Genomic DNA, 18,547 nt, shown 5'->3' with positions numbered 1-18,547 from the left:
AACACTGATGAAAACACAGCGCCCCAGCATCTCACCTTTAATATTTAGGAAAAGAAAAGGGTGTACATACTAATCATGCACAGTCCATATAAGCATATATTTACCTTCACAAAATGGAGAAGATCCTTCAAACTGCAACTGTGTATTCAGTTTGCAGGTTAATATATCTTGTCCAACAAGGGTGAAACCAGGATGGCACTTGTACTTGGCAAAATCTCCTGAAAGAGTTATTAACAGCAACAACAATAAAGTCTTAACATTTAAAATGGAAAAAAAAATCAAGCAGAAGTACACCAATATCTCAGGTGTAGTGTGAAATATATTAATAGTTTAGTTAAAATTCAGGTGAAAACGTAAGAAAGAAAATGAGATACTATTTTATCACCTATTTCAAAGTCATCATCTTCCGTAAACAAATCTGCATGTGCAACTATTGGTGGAGGCTGGCACTTCTTCAGCTGATATGCTGCAAAGTTAAGTGAAAATAATTAAATAATGGTGTGCTAAGATTCATTTTACAGAAAATTCATTTAATATTTACACTTGCCAAATTGCCAAAGCTACACTAAAACTCATGGTCTCTCAGTTACAACATTTTCCAATTTAAATTTCATGACATTACTATTACATATATTAAAAAAAAAGAGTATTTATTATGAGTATAAACAGTATACTACACTGCCTAGATAGTTATAGATCCATTGCAGGACTGGATGCGGTTGAAATGATTATGAGGAGATATAAAGCTTCTGTTTTATGTGGCTGCCTTTGCAGCATGTCAAAGGGCTAATCACAGATTATTTAGATTTCCTGGAAAATCTGTAATTACCTGTCGCATATCCTATTCTTAGTTTAAATTTATTGGAGAAACTAAGAGTTAATTTTTCTGAAGTACGGGTGCATATCTTTACTTTAAAAAGAAGCAGCAATAATAACAATGTTTGTAAATTAAACAAAAAGAAATATGGCACTGCCTTTAAAATAAAATGCTTTCTCTGCTCTTCAAATCTGTTTCCAAAATTTGTGAGCAGTCTCGCAACACAGGTTACCAGTGCAATGGCTGACGTGTTTCTGAAATGGAGCAACAGGCCTACAACAGCTGAAGAAACCATTTCTAGAGATTTAAGATTGTGATCAGAGTCCACATAACATTGAAAAAATCTCCTCTTCATGCAACAAAATCACAGTCAAGAACACAAATGCTCCTGGTACCTTGGTAGCCATTTTTGAGAAGTTAAAGAAACAAAATAAATAATACTGGGGAATCTACCCTTACCTTCCACATTAGTTTCTGTAGCCCATTTATGAACACTTATGAACAAGGTATTTAGGCAGATAATTTTCCTGGACAACGTCCAAGAAAAAAGCTCCACAACCTGCTTAGACACACATTACAGCAAGTTTCTAAGCTATAGACACCAAACAGGAGAAATATATGCATGTCCCATGATACCCTTGATTTCACTGAACTAAGACACCTGTCTCCCAGTGTGTGGGCTCAAAAATAGAAATCCCTGCAACTTAGTTTCCAAGAAGCCCATTTTGCTGGGTTTTCTCACCAGTATCCTCACTGCTTTAAATTCATTTAAAAGCATAGACACTGTTCACATTACACATGATTTTCAGCCAGTGATCAATTATGCAAAAGTAAATAAACAATGCAGAGAAAAAGTAGATTCATTCATTTTTAACCTTGCTAGACTAATGCACTATATATTGTGATAGATTATTTACCTTTCCTTTTTATCATCGAACCTGAAAGACTGACTACACCCTTATATACCCTCAGCATAAAGTTGGAAAATGCACTCACTGACCACTCCTTGTAGTTTGCTGCTTTGACAATTCTGGAATGTGGGAGCTATATGTTCCCTGTATAATGACTAAAGCCTGGTGCTTTAGTCTTTGCTCCTCAGATAAGTGCTCTTAGGCTACCGTGAGTCACGTCCTTCTTCTGGGAGAAAATCACAGACAAGAAAAAAAATTCAGACTCAGTACTAATCTTGCAAAGACTTCTCCCTGCAGATTGATACCTTCAGATACATTCTTCCTGTGTCATTGACTCCTGTCCTGGTGAATTAAGTCACCAATTAAGTCACCCTATCTTTTTAAATTTCAACCCAGAACACTAACAAACTTCCATTTAATTTACATTTACATTTAATTACAAAATGAATTCAGAATTAGAACTAGAACTGGAGTTCAGCATTTTATGCCTGAGTAAGAGGCCTAATTTACATGTCCTGTAGCCCTGACTGTAACTTTGAACATAGTACTTTGCTGGGTATTAGACACAAAGCTGTTGTGCAATACTCCAACACTATTCCACCAACCTTTTTCAGGATAATTGCTATAATTAATTAGATGGTGCAGAATTTTATTATGAAAGTATAAAAGTAATTAATAAATATATGTATCAAATTAATTAAAAATTTGAAAGCATAATACTATACAGGAATGATTAATATTAAAGATAGGTCATAGTTTATTCAAAAGTACAAATTAATTTTCTTATTTTTTTAACATACATTTTGAAAAATTTATACCATTATTTTTAAAAAGTAGCAAACCTATGAATACCTATAGTCCTAGTAAATTTATTTAATCACTACATCACATAGTTAAGAAATATTTTTAAAATTCACTTGATTGTGCTAATTAGACACTGATGATATAAAGCAAACTGACCATGAAAATTGAGAACAAAGAATCCTCCTGTTGAAAAATCACTGTGAAATTTGAGGAGGACTTGATTGGTGGAACTGTAAGCTGTTTCCAGAGCTGTGTTCCCACTGAACACTCCCAGCTGAGGTGAATTATGGTCAGGACCATCCCTAGGAAGGGAAACATAAAAAATCAGATGAAGAAATACAATAGTTAACATTTAATGTGGCAGTCTCTTTTCTCTGTAATGCATGTTATATATTTGTAAAAACTGCTTTTCCTAATTATTCAGAATGAAATTGTTTTTATTTCTGTCAACATAAAATACTCCTTCAATATGTTTCTAGTAAGTTTTGAGAGACCAAGAGTACTTTATAATAACTTTTATATTTCCATGGGTAAGCCATTTACTGTCAGACTTTGCAACATTTGAAATTTTCTGTGTATGTTCCTGCCAAAATTCTCATATATACATCACCTGAAAAAACAAAATGTGTCTAGAAAGCTCTTAAGATCTTATTGTATTTCTAATATTTTTGACATGATCCTTCAAGTCTGCATTCATGACGAATGCATAGAGAGGTGTGCATGCTGCAGGTTCAGCCTGCCATTTCAATTCATTTCTGAGAATCAAAAATCTCTTTTAAGGGGGAAGAAAGTAGTGGAAAAAAAGAAAGGTTGTGTATTTCTGAACAGTGGAATAGACACCCATAGAGAAATACTACAAAAATACCAGGCTGCTTCCATCTTCAGTATCATCACACAGAACATTCAGCTCTAAACAACCAGAATAAATAAATAAAAGCACTGCTTTTATCAGTGAAGAACTTTTGGAGCCCTGCAACACCTATCTGTGGTCTTCTTCTATATTACATTTACTGAATCAAAACTGAATCAAAAACCTTTTGCGATATGTATTTTAGAAGGCTAGAGATTACCTAGAAGCTCTCTAAAAGCATTTAGCTTTTGACCTTTCAGTATCTGTAAGTTACAGGGATATTTGTTCACCTTTTTTGTATATATTTGTACAATATTTGTACAGGGATATTTGTATGTTTAAAAAGCCAAGCATTAACTAATTTTTGTCTATTCTAAACCCATCAAGATAATCTGTTCATAAAAATAAATATCTAGCGTATGGACAAACTTGGTTTCAAGTTTTGAAAGAGTGTATGTCACGTATTTAACTAGCTGTAACAACATTTAACAAATATTATTTAGATGAATTATTCTTCCCCAATGAAGTATTTCAAGATTATCTAGTCTTCCAAAACCAACTCTAGTATCAGTGACAACAAGAAAAAATAAACTGTAGTTGACTTGGCATAAAAATGTATTTTCTTTTCTTGCTGCCTTGCAAATAACTGTCAAATTAAGGAATACTGAATAGGAACCTGATAATTTACTTAGCTTTTCATTTTAAAAGTCTTATTCCCATTGAGGATTCATATTAAGGTTGGACATTTCATCCAGAAGTGAATGCTATATACATGAATGATATAAACACAATTACATGTAACAGCCTCCTCCCAGAAAATTCAAGAGCTATCCATCACTGATACCTCAGAAAACAACTCTTAAAAAAGCCTGCATGTGATTTATGGGCAATCAGAAACTGAAAGACATAAGCTGTAAAGCAGTTCAATATAACAGTTCAGGAATTCAGCACATAGTACAGACAAGCAAGTTCAAAAAGTTTACAGGAATTTAGGATTTAATTTCTTAGGCATAAAAAAGAGAAGTCATCAATCCAGCATTCTTTTCATTTAACGTATCAGAGAGGACAACCTATGATGCATATTAGAGATAAATTCCATGATAATGCAAATACCAATGGCAGCTAACCTGCAGTTCATAAATAGTTATGCATTTCTTTTATAAGCTGACTGAATTTCCCCATTTTAATATTGGATTTTAGTATTGCTGTCTGGAAAAAACTCACCCTGTTCAGCAATAGTGGACCAGCTGGGAGATGGGAGCAGCTGACTCACACAGGAGTAAGTCATATCCCATACTCTGTGCAAATTGTCCCTTTGCAAAACTATCTGCATCACTTATGAGAGAGAAGTAACTGCACATTGTGTGGGGTAGGGACCAAGGTTAGCTATTTATGGGTATGAACAACTTCCCATCATCATCTATGCCTGCTCTTCAGTGCAGTAAATTCTTGTGAAAGAACTTTGTCAGCCCTGAGACCTCCTTTTCCAGATTGAGACAGAAAATTGAGATGGGTTTGGGGAATAAGAATTACAAGTTTGGGGAAGAGTAGCATACAAGGTGAAGCTGAAAGATGTAAAGGTACAAGGGCTGAAACCTTGGCTTCAAAACTAGAGACAGCCTTATTAAGAGATTGGAAAATCCCTGCACAAAACCACAAGCTCAAAGAAGACCTGATTGATAAATGAGCATGTTTCAAAGTACTTTTAGAACCGTAATCTTAAGGGTATCATGATATAAAGCAATAATTATTTCATATACTTGTAGAGTTTTTTTGGCCTTCAGCATAGTTGTTAACATAAAGGGCAATACTAAGCAAAAGCCCAAGCTTGGGACAGTGAGTTTTTGAACTCACTGAAATCAGAAAAAAGCACTTTTATTTTGAAAAATTACATACCAAACAGCAATGTAGTCATTCACAGGTTCAGTCTGGAGTAACGTAAAGTTGATGTAAATTCCATGGCCTGGAGGTACAACAATTAACCAAGTACAGTCCTTGGAATTTGGGTATTCATCTGGAAATCCTGGGGAATAAACTGTACCATTCTGAGCAGTTACATTATAGCCACAAGGAGCTGAAAAGAAAACAAATAAAAAAAATAAATAAGAAAAACATACTTCTTCAAGATATGCTTCCAGATTCTAAAAACTCTACAGGAAAAGCCAATCTAGTTTTTAAAGGCATTGTTTTCTTTTGGTTGCTTGATTCTTGAAGATAAAAAGCACCGATACTTCTAAAAAATAAGTTATCCTGACGTCTTTCAGATTTTATTGATTAAAATCCATCAAAATCTACTGGAAATGTTGCTTTTATACAGAATAATTTAAACTAAGTTAACTCATTTAGAAAGGGTCATCTTCAGTTTGCATTCAAGACTCAGAAACAAGCAAAGAGAAATCCTTTTTATAGCCTCTGGTTATATAGGACAAGTCAAGGAGGCTTTCACCACTTCACCTTCATCCATACTCATAGTATGATGAGTTCAGCACATCTTCCCGTCTTAGAACATCTGGTCATGAACTATGGTCCTTTTAGTGACCAACAAAGGAAACAAGGAAAGGAAAGAGAAAGGAAAAAGAAGGGTAGTTTATATCTGTCTAAGGTCTCCCTGGAGCTTTCTCTTCTCCAGGCTGAGCAACCCCAATTCCCTGAACCTGTCTTCATAGGAGAGGTGCTCCAGCCCCTTGATCATCTTTGTGGCCCTCCTCTGGACTTCTTCTAATACTTCCATGACCTTCTTTTGCTGGGGCCTCAGAGCTGAATGCAGCACTCCAGGTGGGGTCTCAAGAGAGCAGAGCAGAGGGGGAGAATCACCTCCCTCACCCTGCTGGCCATGTTTCTTTTGATACAGCCCAGGATATGGTTGGCTTTCTTGGCTGCAAGCACACATTGCTGGTTCATGTTGAGCTTCTCATCAACCAATATCCCCAAGTCCTTCTTGTGGTGGTTTTACCGTGCTGGGCAGCTAAACCCCACAACTGCTCTCTCACTCCCCCTCCTTTAGATGAGGAGGGGGAGAAGTAAAGCAAAGAACAACTCACGGGTTGAGATAAGGATAATTTAATTAAAGGGAAATAATTATAATAATTAAATAAAAGACTACCATGAACTAAACAATTTAACTAAGGGGAAATAAAAGGGAAAGGGGAAAAAGGGAGGAAAACAAACAAACAAAATAAATGAAAACTATATGGAAGTGCAGAGGAAAGAAATTACTCTCTACTTCCCACAAATGAGCGATGATTGACCACGTCCTTGAAGCAAGGCCTCAACGCACGCAGCCGGTGTTCGAGAGGAGGACCGACGTCTTCTCAACGAGAGCCCACCCCTCCCCTCTTCTTCCTGTTTCCACCTTTTATTGCTGAGTGTGACACCACATGGTATGGAATATCCCTTTGATTGGTTTAGGTCAGCTGCCCTAGTGATATTTCTCTCCTCACTTTTTTACCCACCCCCTAGGAGGGTTAGAGAAAGGCCCAATGCTGTTCCACTGCTGCTCAGCAGTAGACACAACACTGGTGTGATAACACTGCTGTTCCAGCTACAAGTACAGAGTACGGCACTGTATGGGCTGCTGCCGGGAAAGTTAACATTCCAGCCAGACCCAGTACACATCTCCTCAGGGCTACTTTCAATCTATTCTCTGCCCAGCCTGATCCAGATGTTGGACCTTGCACTTGGCCTTGTTGAACCTCATGAGGTTTAAATGGGCCCAAATCTCAAGCCTTCCCTTCCCTCCAGCATGTTGACCACACCACATGGCTTGGTGTCATCATACATAGAGCACAGTTCTAACAGGAGCTGACTTAGTATAACTGTCCTTATCTTCACCCATGTCCCAGGATTTGTTTCTAATTAATTAAAACTGAAATTCATAGTACGTCTTTGGTCTTGCTAGGTAAAGCTAATATACGAAAATGTGGTAACAGCACATCAGGTGACTAAAAATATTAAACCACAATTATGCAGAACATAGAAGTGGGACAATTTTTAATGCCAGTAGACAAACAAAATATACTGCTTCATATTTTTGAGAAAGACTTTTACATTGTTAATTCCCTTAGTCCATATGAGAAGCTAGAAAGAGTACAAAACATGTCTGTATTACTACTGTAAATCAAATGAAATCATGGAATATGGGAAAGGAAAGATGTGGAAAGGACAAAAGGCCTCAAACAAGTCAAGCCTTAGCCAAGAGGCCCAGTAAATATGGTGCTGTCACCGCTATCACCAGGCCACAGACTTAGCATTAAGCTAACAAAACAGGCCACAGACTATTAGGTTTTTCTGGATTTATTCTAGTAGCCTGGAACTTGTTTTAAATTGTCACAGCAATTGTATAATTATTGGGTAGCTACTTACTACTTCATTTTAGCTTTTGCTTAACTTTTTACAACTGTGTGATGCAACAGCTAACATTATATCTCTCTATATTTTATGATTAAAAGGTAGTGCTGGCAAACAGGTTTTGAGTACAGAATGAACACCTTCTCCTGGATTATGACCCCCAAACTTAAGACTTGTATAGGCACTAAAAGAGTTGAGTGTAATGGCAGAGAAAGGGGTAGATATTAGAAGTTTGTGTATATCATTCTAACATTACTTGATTTGAAATATTAGTATCACTGTAACTGGACTAATAATTTGGTTAGAGTCTTACGATTTTCTTTGTACTAAAACTAAACTTTTGGCTTTGCCTATATGGCATGTTCCTTTTGCCTACTGCAAATTTTGAGTGTAAGATTGGTGAGAATTCAAGCAGGCTATTTCATAGCATGGTTGCAGCAAATTCTTACCAATATAATTTGGCACCAGTGGAAAAGCAAGAACACCTAAATATAATAATAGCAGAAATGCTGCCATGATGATTTTGTTACTTGAAGAAAACAAAAAGAGAAATACCAGGTGTCTTTAGCATTCTGGAATCATAGACCTGTTGTCCACATCTCACTCACAGACACTTCAAAACCTTTCTTATGAATCATTTATGAGTGACATATTATCGGATTTCCATGGGGCAACTGCACAGACAGACCAACCTTTTCCTCTAAAGCAGTTTCAACTTCCCTTTTTGAATCACTACCACATCCCCTTACTTTGCTTTCTCAAGTATGTGGAATCTTCTGTAGAAAAGTTTTGATTTGAACTTCTAAGACTGGCCCTAGCTAGAAAGGTGATTTCATTCTTCAATTGATTTCCCTCTCAGACCCACTGCCAGAATCCAGGGATCAGAGACCTAATAACTTCTTGTTTTCTTTACTGCAAAAACATTTTTATGCAAAAATAATTATTTTGGCAGTGCTAGACTCGTCTTTAATGTATAGAAATGAATGTTCTACAAAGCAAGAAATGTGCTGAGCCTGAGAAAACATTGCTTTCTCAGACAAAACTCTAAGAAATCTGCAGTTTAGTCAGAAATCATAGCTATAAATGTACACAACTGCAGACATAGTGGAGATGCATGCATTCAGGCCTCAGCTGTGAAGAGCTGTGCAATGTGGGTGCCTGTGGGTGAGTTTGACAGGTAGGATTGAGGTGCAAAGAAACCAGGACAGACATACATTCTGAAATACAGACATGTCAGTAACAGAAAACAGTTTTGAAGTGAAGATAGAACTACTGAGTTGAAGCTTTCTGGATGGGGGGATCAAAGAGAAAGAATGACTGAATCTTCATGGCATTATCTTTATCTAAAAAAAAAAAATATATATATATATATATAGAAAATGCTAATTTGTACTATAAAAGTCCAAACTACTCAATATATGTCTTATGTGTCTTCAATATCTTTTAGGAAGTGTTTTTCTCTAGGTAGTAAGAAATAAAAAAGATATAAGGCTGCTATGCCATTTGGTGCTGCATTTATATCCCTACTCAGGAAGATTATATATAATACTGAAGTCCTTTTAAGACTCCAAAGACATCTTCATTTTGTGTTATGTTTAAAAAACAAAACAAAATAGCCACAAACACATGATCTCCAGTATCAAATGAACATTTTTAATCACCACCAGACTAGATGAAAACCAGTAATATTCTCACATGAAGAGTGAAAACATTTATTCTGACATTCCATCTTTTAGGGTGAAAGAAATACAGCTGAATAAAGAGATATTTTTTTTTCCATAAAATTTAATTTCTGTGCAAGGTAATCCAACAAATTTGTTGGGTATTTTTAAGAAGTCCTAGATATAGAAGGCTTATTTGTGTTCTGTGTTTTAAGACCTCTAATTAATAATTGAAACTAGTATTATGAAATGTACCATTTTATTACTGGAACTCTTTAACCACATTTAATTAGAAGAATTGTATTCAAATCTTGCCCACAGTTTAATGAATGTTGTTTTTTAATCAGAAAACTGTATCATTGAAGATGAGACAGGTGCATAATGTCATATTGTTTTCTGAAACTTTCATAAAACTATACAAAATAAATAAATAAATGTTAAGTTGATAAACTGATGTAGTTTCACAAACATGTATCGATGATGTGTCATGTGGTAATCACATCTGATATACTTGAAAATACTTCTTGCAACTTTTACTAAGTCTTATGTTCCCTATTAATGTAGATGCCACTCAGTATACATAGAAAAAAAAATGGAAGTGCTATTTTGGTTTGCATTCAATATCTATTATATACAGATTGCTGCTAAGCTAATTGAACGTTATTTTTTTGCAATTGAAAAAAATCTCTTGGTTTTGTAATATATATAGTTCCGCATTCTATCACAACATTGTTATTCATCTATTCATCTGTAATTCATATTTTAAAGTTATTAAATTAAATATTTAAACTATTAATGAGGATTTTTTTTTTTTAATATTCTTTCTTTAGGTAATAAATTCTATTCAAAGCTTAATTACTGAGAAAAAAGTGACAAAAGGTCATTGCAGATACATCACCACAAAACTGCTGTCGAAGAAATCAAGATCAGGCAACAGAAACTAACTCAAAAAGCTTAACCAAAGATTTTTTTAAAAAAGAAGGGGCTGGGGGGAATGTATGATCTATATAAAACAAAAACTGTTGAACTTTGGAATTAGGATTGTAGGTTTCTAAAGCACTCTGCCACTTAGTGTTAAAGATTCTGCTTGGCAGTGCCTGGACATTTCACAGGCCCATCTAAAGATGGGTCCTACTGAAGTGCCATAACGCTAGTTCACAAAGCTGTTTAGCTTCTTCTGTTCCTTTGATTCAAGAAAAGAAATGCACTTCCCCAGATGTTCCAAAAGCACGTGTTTGGGATTTCCCAAACACAGTTTATTTGATTAGGAAAAAGGTGAAGCAGCTTATTAGACATAGAAGAAAGCTTTGAATTTCAAAACATAAGAATAAAGAAGATACAGAGTTTTTCTGCAGACCAGGGTAATGAAAGTAACTTGTGATACTGATTTCAATCCTTACTAAGAGGGGAGGCTAGCAGATTATGTCTCACAGATGTGAGAAGATGTAACAGAAACCTTTCTTAACTATTCTCTCAGTTTAGCTTTAATTTATAGAATTTTTTCTTCTAATTTCTGTCTTACTACTACAAAAAGGATCACAAAATACATGCTGCAAAAGACCAAAACTAAGTTAAACATTCAGTGTTTTTCTCATTAGAATAGCATCTAGCATAGATTAAAATAGCAGTAGGATTATCTACTGGTAATTTAATTTATTATTAAACCATCAGTTTAATAATAAATAATAGAAATAAAATAAATGAAATATAGCTAGAAATATCCATTATGCTAAAAGAACCATATTCAGTGAACCAATATAAAATACAGTAAGTGTGAAAACAATGTTCAAACAGAACAGAGATTACAAATGGTCTAGAAATCTCAGAACATATGCAAAACAATTTTTTCCCACTGATAACATTTCAAATTACATTTCAGAAATTAACATTTGCTAAAATGCATTTTATTAATAAACTGAAAGGATATTGGGAGAATATGGATTATTATGTACCTAAAATGTCTTTTTATTCTAGGAGTTCAAAGAGTATTGATCAAACATAAAGGGAAAAGAGAAAATATATTCCCTTATCTTTTTAGGTCCTTTAAAGTATTTTCTTACTTTATTCTTATGCAGGATAATAAGGCACATTGTAGCTGGTAGGCACAAGATATTATTATGAGTTGTAAAAATCTGTATCAGCAGGCTACAAGATTTAGAACCAAATACACCATTATAATTATTTAGGAGAGTAAGTCATCATATCTTACACAAAGGTCACATAAAAGTTAATTTATCAAGTAATTATTTCTTATCTTCCATACAATGTTTAGATTTTATTTTTTTGAAAGTGGAATCATTATTAATAGACAAACTTGTCCCTATGCTACACTTGATATTCTACTTGTAACTCTAGCTGTTCTTTCACCCTAGCAGTGTACTGTGTAAGGAATATATGTTAGTAATATTCTATCAATCCTCATCCTTTACACTTCTATAACACTCTTTAAAAGGTAACTTCACCAGTTTATGTTGAGGAAGAATATTTCATATTTGCTTTCAGTGCGATTTTATTATGGATAAACGTGTATTTTATTTTTTTTCAAAACACTGATAAAGTTGAATCCCTAAATCAATCTCCTTTGAATAAAATATATTCTTTGGGTAGTCCTTACTCATCCTTTACTCATCTTATTTCAAAATTAATTACTTATTAATTCATGTAATACATGGAAAAATAATTTGTAAAGTACTATATTTTTTTAAATTAGAAAGTCAATTGGAGCTACAGATCATATTCAATGTAAGAACTTATGTACCTAAAATAGGAATTGCAAAGCATTTAAGTGCAAAACTGAAATCTTCAATCCTCCCATTCATTTACTATCTAATTCAGGAGGCATCTAAAGTCAGAAGCCTTGGGAACAAAAGCACATAACAGGGCTATGCAAGTCAGTATTCTATCCTGAAGGAATCCTCTAGAAGAAATTCAGAAGTTAGCTGTAGTAGTCAACTAGCACTATAGCCTTTAAAAGAACATCTCAGAGGATCTTCTAACACACAACTTAAAATGAATGTTACAGACACATTTAGTTACAAGATACAGGATGGTTCCCATCTTTAATTTAAATATGTCAGACATAAAAGTTTTTACCATTGTCAGAAATACATATACACACACACATATATATCCATATATATATGGATATATATATCTCATTATGAGTTATAACCAACCTCTCTGACAAGGATGTGATGCATTATCTCATTACATATCTGTAAGGAAAGCATTAGCCCAAAGAATTTTCATTGCTTATGTAGATATTTTATTTATTTATTTATTTATTGGTTTTGTTTTTACTTATTCTTGATAAAGTGGGGTCTGTAATAGGTTTTAAATTATTAGTGTACTTCATTTGAAATTTCTGGTTTTTGAAAAATATCTAAACTTCCTTCCAGTGGTTCTGATGTACAGATTAAACTACAGGAAAAAAAAAAAAAAAAAAAAGTAAAATGTGGGAACAGAAGCCACATCTTGGCAAGCACTTAACGGTAAATGTACCCACTGATTGTACATAAGTCACACATTCTCTTGTATGCTCTCATACTTTACTGGGTTATGCAGCAGGCTTTTGGTAAAAGGGGAGCCCCAGGGGTGGCTGAGCAGAGCCCAGTAGCTGCCACATGTCAAAGCAGAGCCAGCTCCAGCCGGCTCCAAAAGGACCCTCTTCTGGCCAGAGTGTGTCAGGGACAGAGGCTGGGTGGGTCTCTGGGAGAGCCGATTGAGGAAATGGAAAAAGCTGATGCACAACAGCAGCTGGGAGAGAAGAGTGAGAAATGAGAAAGAAGCAGCCCTGCAGACCCCAGGGTTAGTGCAGGAGGGCAGAAGGTGCGCCAAGAGCTGGAGCAGAAGTTCCCCTGAGGTCTGTGGAGAGGCTCCTGGTGGAGCAGGCTGTCCCCCTGCAGCCCATGGGTCCCCCATGGAGCAGATCTCCACAGTGGAGCAGGTGGATGTGCCCTGGAGGAGGCTGCACCCATGGAGAGCCCCCGCAGGAGCAGGCCCCGGGCTGGAGCTGCAGCCCATGGAGAGGAGCCCAGGCAGGAGTGGGGGTTCTGGGGAGAGCTTCCACCCACCCATGAGTGATCCGTGCTGGAGCACTTTGCTCCTGGGGAATGGACCCCGTGGTACGGAGCCATGTGCGAGCAGCCCTTGAAGAGCTGCTGCCTGTGGGCAGCCCCCGCAGGATCAGTTTGGGAAGGATGGCATCCCGTGGGAGGGACCCCGTGTGGAGCAGGGGCAGGGAGTGACCATGAAGGTGCGGTGGAGACGAAGCTTCAGGGACTGACCGCAGCCCCCATTCCCTGTTCCCCTGCGCCACTTGGAGGGAGGAGGTAGAAGAAGGTGGATGGCGGGAAGGTGGGTTTGGTTTGTTTCTGGTTTGCTTTTGGTTTGCTTTGGCTTTGCCAAATGTTCTGTCCTGAGATTTCCTTCCATTGTCTTTTCCAGGACAAAACACTGAGAGCTGTTCACTTCATTTATCTTTACCTAAAAATTTATTGCTCTCTAATGCAGCTTCTCATAGTGATGTTATGCTGCCCCATATGATTTTATTGGATCCTTAGGGGCTTATCAAAAGAGACAGGCATGAAACACTGGTTCATCTTCCAGAATATTTTTAAGTAGAAAAGCCGAATGTCTTTCACTATTTCCCACAGGCAGAATGCATCTTTTCTTTGGGTTATTTAGGAAGCTAATCTAATTCATAAACACACTCTGGGAAGAAATTCTTCTCTATTTAGGTAGAGCCAGCAATTATTCCTTTCCATACTGAGACTTGGGGCTTTTTTCCTTTAAATTATGGGAGAGCGTTTTCCCAGATCAGAGAGATAATTCAAAGAGAGTGAATCTCTAGTCCTGTGTCCTCCTTGTAAACTAGCGTTTTGACTTAAAATGTATCGTTCTATTTTTTTTTGTTATTCATGTCAAACCCACTATCTACTGATATAACATTGTGAATATTACATTGCATATATTTTTGTGTTTTGGCAATCTTGAACCCGATGATCTCTCGAGGTCACTTCCAACCCCTACATATCTGTGATCCTGTAACTCCATGATTACCCTGAACAAATGTCCAGTAAGATAAAACCCCAAAACTGGATGTATCCATACAGGGAAAACAAAACTATTAACATTTTTAAAGCTCTTAGTTCTTCTGAACTATAACTTACTTTGCATTCTCAGTTGATTTCTTCCAGTCGTGATCAGGTGTTAAATAAATGGTACGTGACATAGCAGTTGGTAAATGTGAACTGCCCAGCTATTAACTTCTCTGGATCCCACTACCTAGCTAACAATTACTCAAGCTTCTTTTCCAGAACTGCCTCAAATGACTGTGTCTTAAACACACATCTATTTCACAAAAGCTTGAATCAGTGACTATGAAAAAAAAAAAAAGACAATTTTCCCAATCAGACTTGAAAATAAGTTAAATAATGTCTCATGAGGAGCTGAAGAAGCAAAACAAAAGACACGTGCATGTCATGTCCCCATAGTGCTTCCTCAGAGGGGCAATATTACCAGGAATGTATCTTTCATTAGAACTTGGAATTATCTAATAGATTCATGTTACGCCAAAGATAGCCAAGGTTGTTTTAAAGAATTTTTCTGTATTTGAATCAGTTAAAAATCTAAGTTTATATACAACATTTTCACATTTTTACAGAATTTCTTTTGTTTCAACAAACAAAATGGAAATGGTATAACTAAAACTTAACACATATTTTTAAGGAAAAGGAACTTGTTTTATTCAATTTAAGAATTACTTTTTCAGAACTGTATGACTGCTAGAGGGTCTTTACACTATAACTAATATTAACGCTCTTCTTTTTTGACAGGTTTACCTTCAATATATATATTTTTTTCACTTTGAGGTTTCTGTAATAATCAGTTCTCGCTTTGGCCAGTAGATCACATTTATGACTTACTCTTGGAGCCTGTTAGACCTCTATGTCTATTTAAAACATAGTTTAAATTAAAATGAAACTTGGGTTAATAATTCAGTATAATAACTCCAGTAATAACAATAATACAAGTGATATTTTTGAAATGCATACATTGGGGATTTAAATGATCTTTATGCTTTAATACAAATCTCAAAGATTATGACAAAGATTAATATCTGTGAAAACTTCATCCAGAGAACTCATTTTAGTCTGTATTTCTTCCCCGTAAACCCTTTGCAGTACAAGAAATAAACAATACTTTCAACCTCATCTCTATATTTACCCTACTAGATTTCTGATCAATTTATGTAAATTTGCATAAACTATTACGGAACTAAAACATAAATTCATAAATTTTATGAATTCTTGTAACACTGAACTTAAGCAACAAAATAAGAAAATAATACAAGTGTCCCTTTCCAAGTGCATACACAAAACTCATGTGCAATATACTTAGATTGACAGTGAAAACCTTTAGCACCATTACCTCTTGTTATCACGGAAATCAATCATTTATTTCAATCTGTTTTAACTCTTCATAGCTGATTAGCCATGACAACACTTTAGTTCTACATAACGACCACCTCATTTCTTTGTAGCACCTTATAAAAAAACTTTACCAAAGCCTCTAATGGAAATGTCAGAAAATGTTTCTTCACTTACATGTTTTAGATGAAAGTCCAAGTAAAAGCTTCACAATGGAAAAAAATTATAGGCTACTCTGTTCATTGTCCCCACCCAAAAGAAAACACATACACATACAAAAAAGCAAAAGCAAAAAACACCACAAATAGACTAGAATTAAAAAAAAAAAAAAAAAAAAAAAAAAAAAAAAAATCACATGGACTTAAGATCATTTTTACTCAATAAGACTTTGAAAGATACTAATAAATCATTATGAGGAACATGATTCATAATATTACACTCAGGCTTTGGCTGCTTACATTACAGATTAAGATAAAGGTGCAATTCTTCACTAAAGGCTGCATTAAAAAAGTAAAAAAAAAAATCATAAAGTACTGTGAGTTTTGAAGCACACTGAAAATTACCTTCACATCTAGGGAAATGGTAGTTCCAATTCCTGTTTATTCCATGTTGGCATGTGAGAACAGACTGACCCCTCAAAACATATCCAGGATAACATTCAAATGATACTGACTGACCCACGCTGTAATCCGAGTTGACTATATATCCATTAAAAAAAGGAGGAGGATCAGGGCAGTTCTGTAACTCATAAGCTGGAAGAGAAAATAAGTGCTTAGCTCTCAACACAAGAATTAACCATTAATTTAAATTCTGTACTGGATTCCATAATAGGTTAACACAAATGCCAAAATTCAGGACCAGAATGGTTAATACATATCAATAATAAATAATTACAGGAATAAATCATTCATTTGAACAATTCAGCTCTTAACAAAGGAATGAAGGAATTAGTTTCAGTAACAAGCATTGGAAAGATCAAAATCTGGAATAGATTGAATTACTATTACTATACTAACTATTATTACTATTACTAAACTATTACTACACTACTATTCTCAAGATTAAAATTTTCCCCAGAAATTTTCAAGTGTATTTTTCTATTTTGATATATGAAACAATTCAATCCATTCCAAGTAAGAAATGGTCAAATGATTTATGAAAAGAAAATGTCCACGATGACTGAAATTAAACTATTTTTATAAAAAGTGTTCAAATCTATTGAATAGTTCATAGTGCAATTTCCAAATTTGGAAGTTTATATTTATTAATATTGAAGTGTACAATTATAACACCATAACAACTTAAGACTTTTTTTTCTGATAGTATTCATACCAATCTATGTGTCATACACTAAGACTGAATGTAACTGCATGAATGAATGAATGAATGTAACTGCAGCACAACAAAAATGAAGTTTTTGCAGCACTGTGAACACTCTGTAGCAACCCAAACTTTTGAAATTGAGGTTAAGCATGTGTATTACTATGCTGGCTTATATTTATTTGACTGGTGATATTGCAGTTTGTTCATTACCTCCACTGATTAGATAGTGCAATGGCTTCAACAATAAATCAGCACACAATCACAACAATTGTTCAAATGATTCCACACAAACAGTATAGTAAGTATTCTAATAACGTATAATACAGTCATTCATTACAATTTTATGAAAATTAACATTTTCACAAGCCATTGAACTATTTTGTACACATTAAACTATTCAGAATATCACCCAACCAAAAAAAAAAAAAAAAAAAAAAAAAGTAAATAAAGAATTAATGGAAGATTATAAAGCCAGAGAAAAGCAAAAAATATAAGGAAAATGTTCCTTCTAGATGTATCTCCAAACAAAAATTATACTAATGACTCACCATATTTAACATTGGTGTTTATGTTTCCAAATACCTCAAAATATTATACATATTTAATTAATACAACATAGTGCAATGAACATTCAGAGAGAACTTTCACTAATGACATTCACTGAGATACAAAGATAAAAGTATGTGCTTGCATATCGGAGATATATTGATATAGAATGTTTAAATGATAAATAGTCTCACAGGAAGAAAAAAAAAAAGGGGGGGGGGAGGTTATAAATGTTAAGGACTTATTATTGAAAAAATGAATGCCCTGATTTCTCTGAGCATTCCATTTAGTTACAAAATACTCTTGTCAGAAGATAAGGAAGTTCAAACAAGAGCAATAATTCCAGCGTGCTTTATATGCCTTTAAGTCTAAGCTCTATATATACAGTAAGATGAAGAACATATGCATGAAGTATTTTGTTATTTTTTCAAAGTGAATCATGACAATATGAATATGTTCATTCTGGGAACATATACTTGCTATTATCAATTAGATTCTTAAACTAGCCATTTCAGCAAGGTAAGGGAAAACATAATTCTGTTGTGCTTACTTAAAGTACCTACTTAAAGTGAAGTAGTAGGGCTATGCCTACTTAAAGTGAAGCTTCTACTTAATTGCTTCGCTGAAACAGAGCTATGATCATAGTTTTTCTCAGTCATTGCTGATTAAAGTCAAGCTACAGAACAAAGACAAATTTTATTTTGAGGCAGCTTCCTCCATTTCCATGATTCATTCAGTGAATCCAGAATGCAGTGTTTGTAAGAGTACAAAGATGTGGAGAGAAACAGAATTACCAGAAATATTCGGAAATCATCTAAGAAATCAGACACTCCTTCTTTCAAGTAACAACAATGAAA

At 34.9% G+C, this 18,547-nt stretch overlaps 1 protein-coding gene across 1 annotated transcript in view; it reads right to left on the bottom strand.

Annotated features, from left to right (window-relative positions):
* Nucleotides 1-18,547, bottom strand: part of CSMD1 (CUB and Sushi multiple domains 1) — a 1,186,176-nt gene that overhangs the window by 120,625 nt on the left and 1,047,004 nt on the right. The window contains exons 42-46 of the mRNA XM_084516291.1: nt 16,385-16,573; nt 5,279-5,456; nt 2,689-2,834; nt 386-466; nt 105-218 (exon numbers count right to left, since the gene is read on the bottom strand). Of these exons, the coding sequence (XP_084372417.1) occupies nt 105-218; nt 386-466; nt 2,689-2,834; nt 5,279-5,456; nt 16,385-16,573 (708 nt within the window). The remainder of the gene's footprint in view (nt 1-104; nt 219-385; nt 467-2,688; nt 2,835-5,278; nt 5,457-16,384; nt 16,574-18,547) is intronic.

Source organism: Aythya ferina, assembly GCF_964211825.1.
Source record: "Aythya ferina genome assembly, chromosome: 3".
Taxonomy (NCBI): domain Eukaryota; kingdom Metazoa; phylum Chordata; class Aves; order Anseriformes; family Anatidae; genus Aythya; species Aythya ferina.
This window is presented reverse-complemented; position numbering and strand designations above follow the sequence as displayed.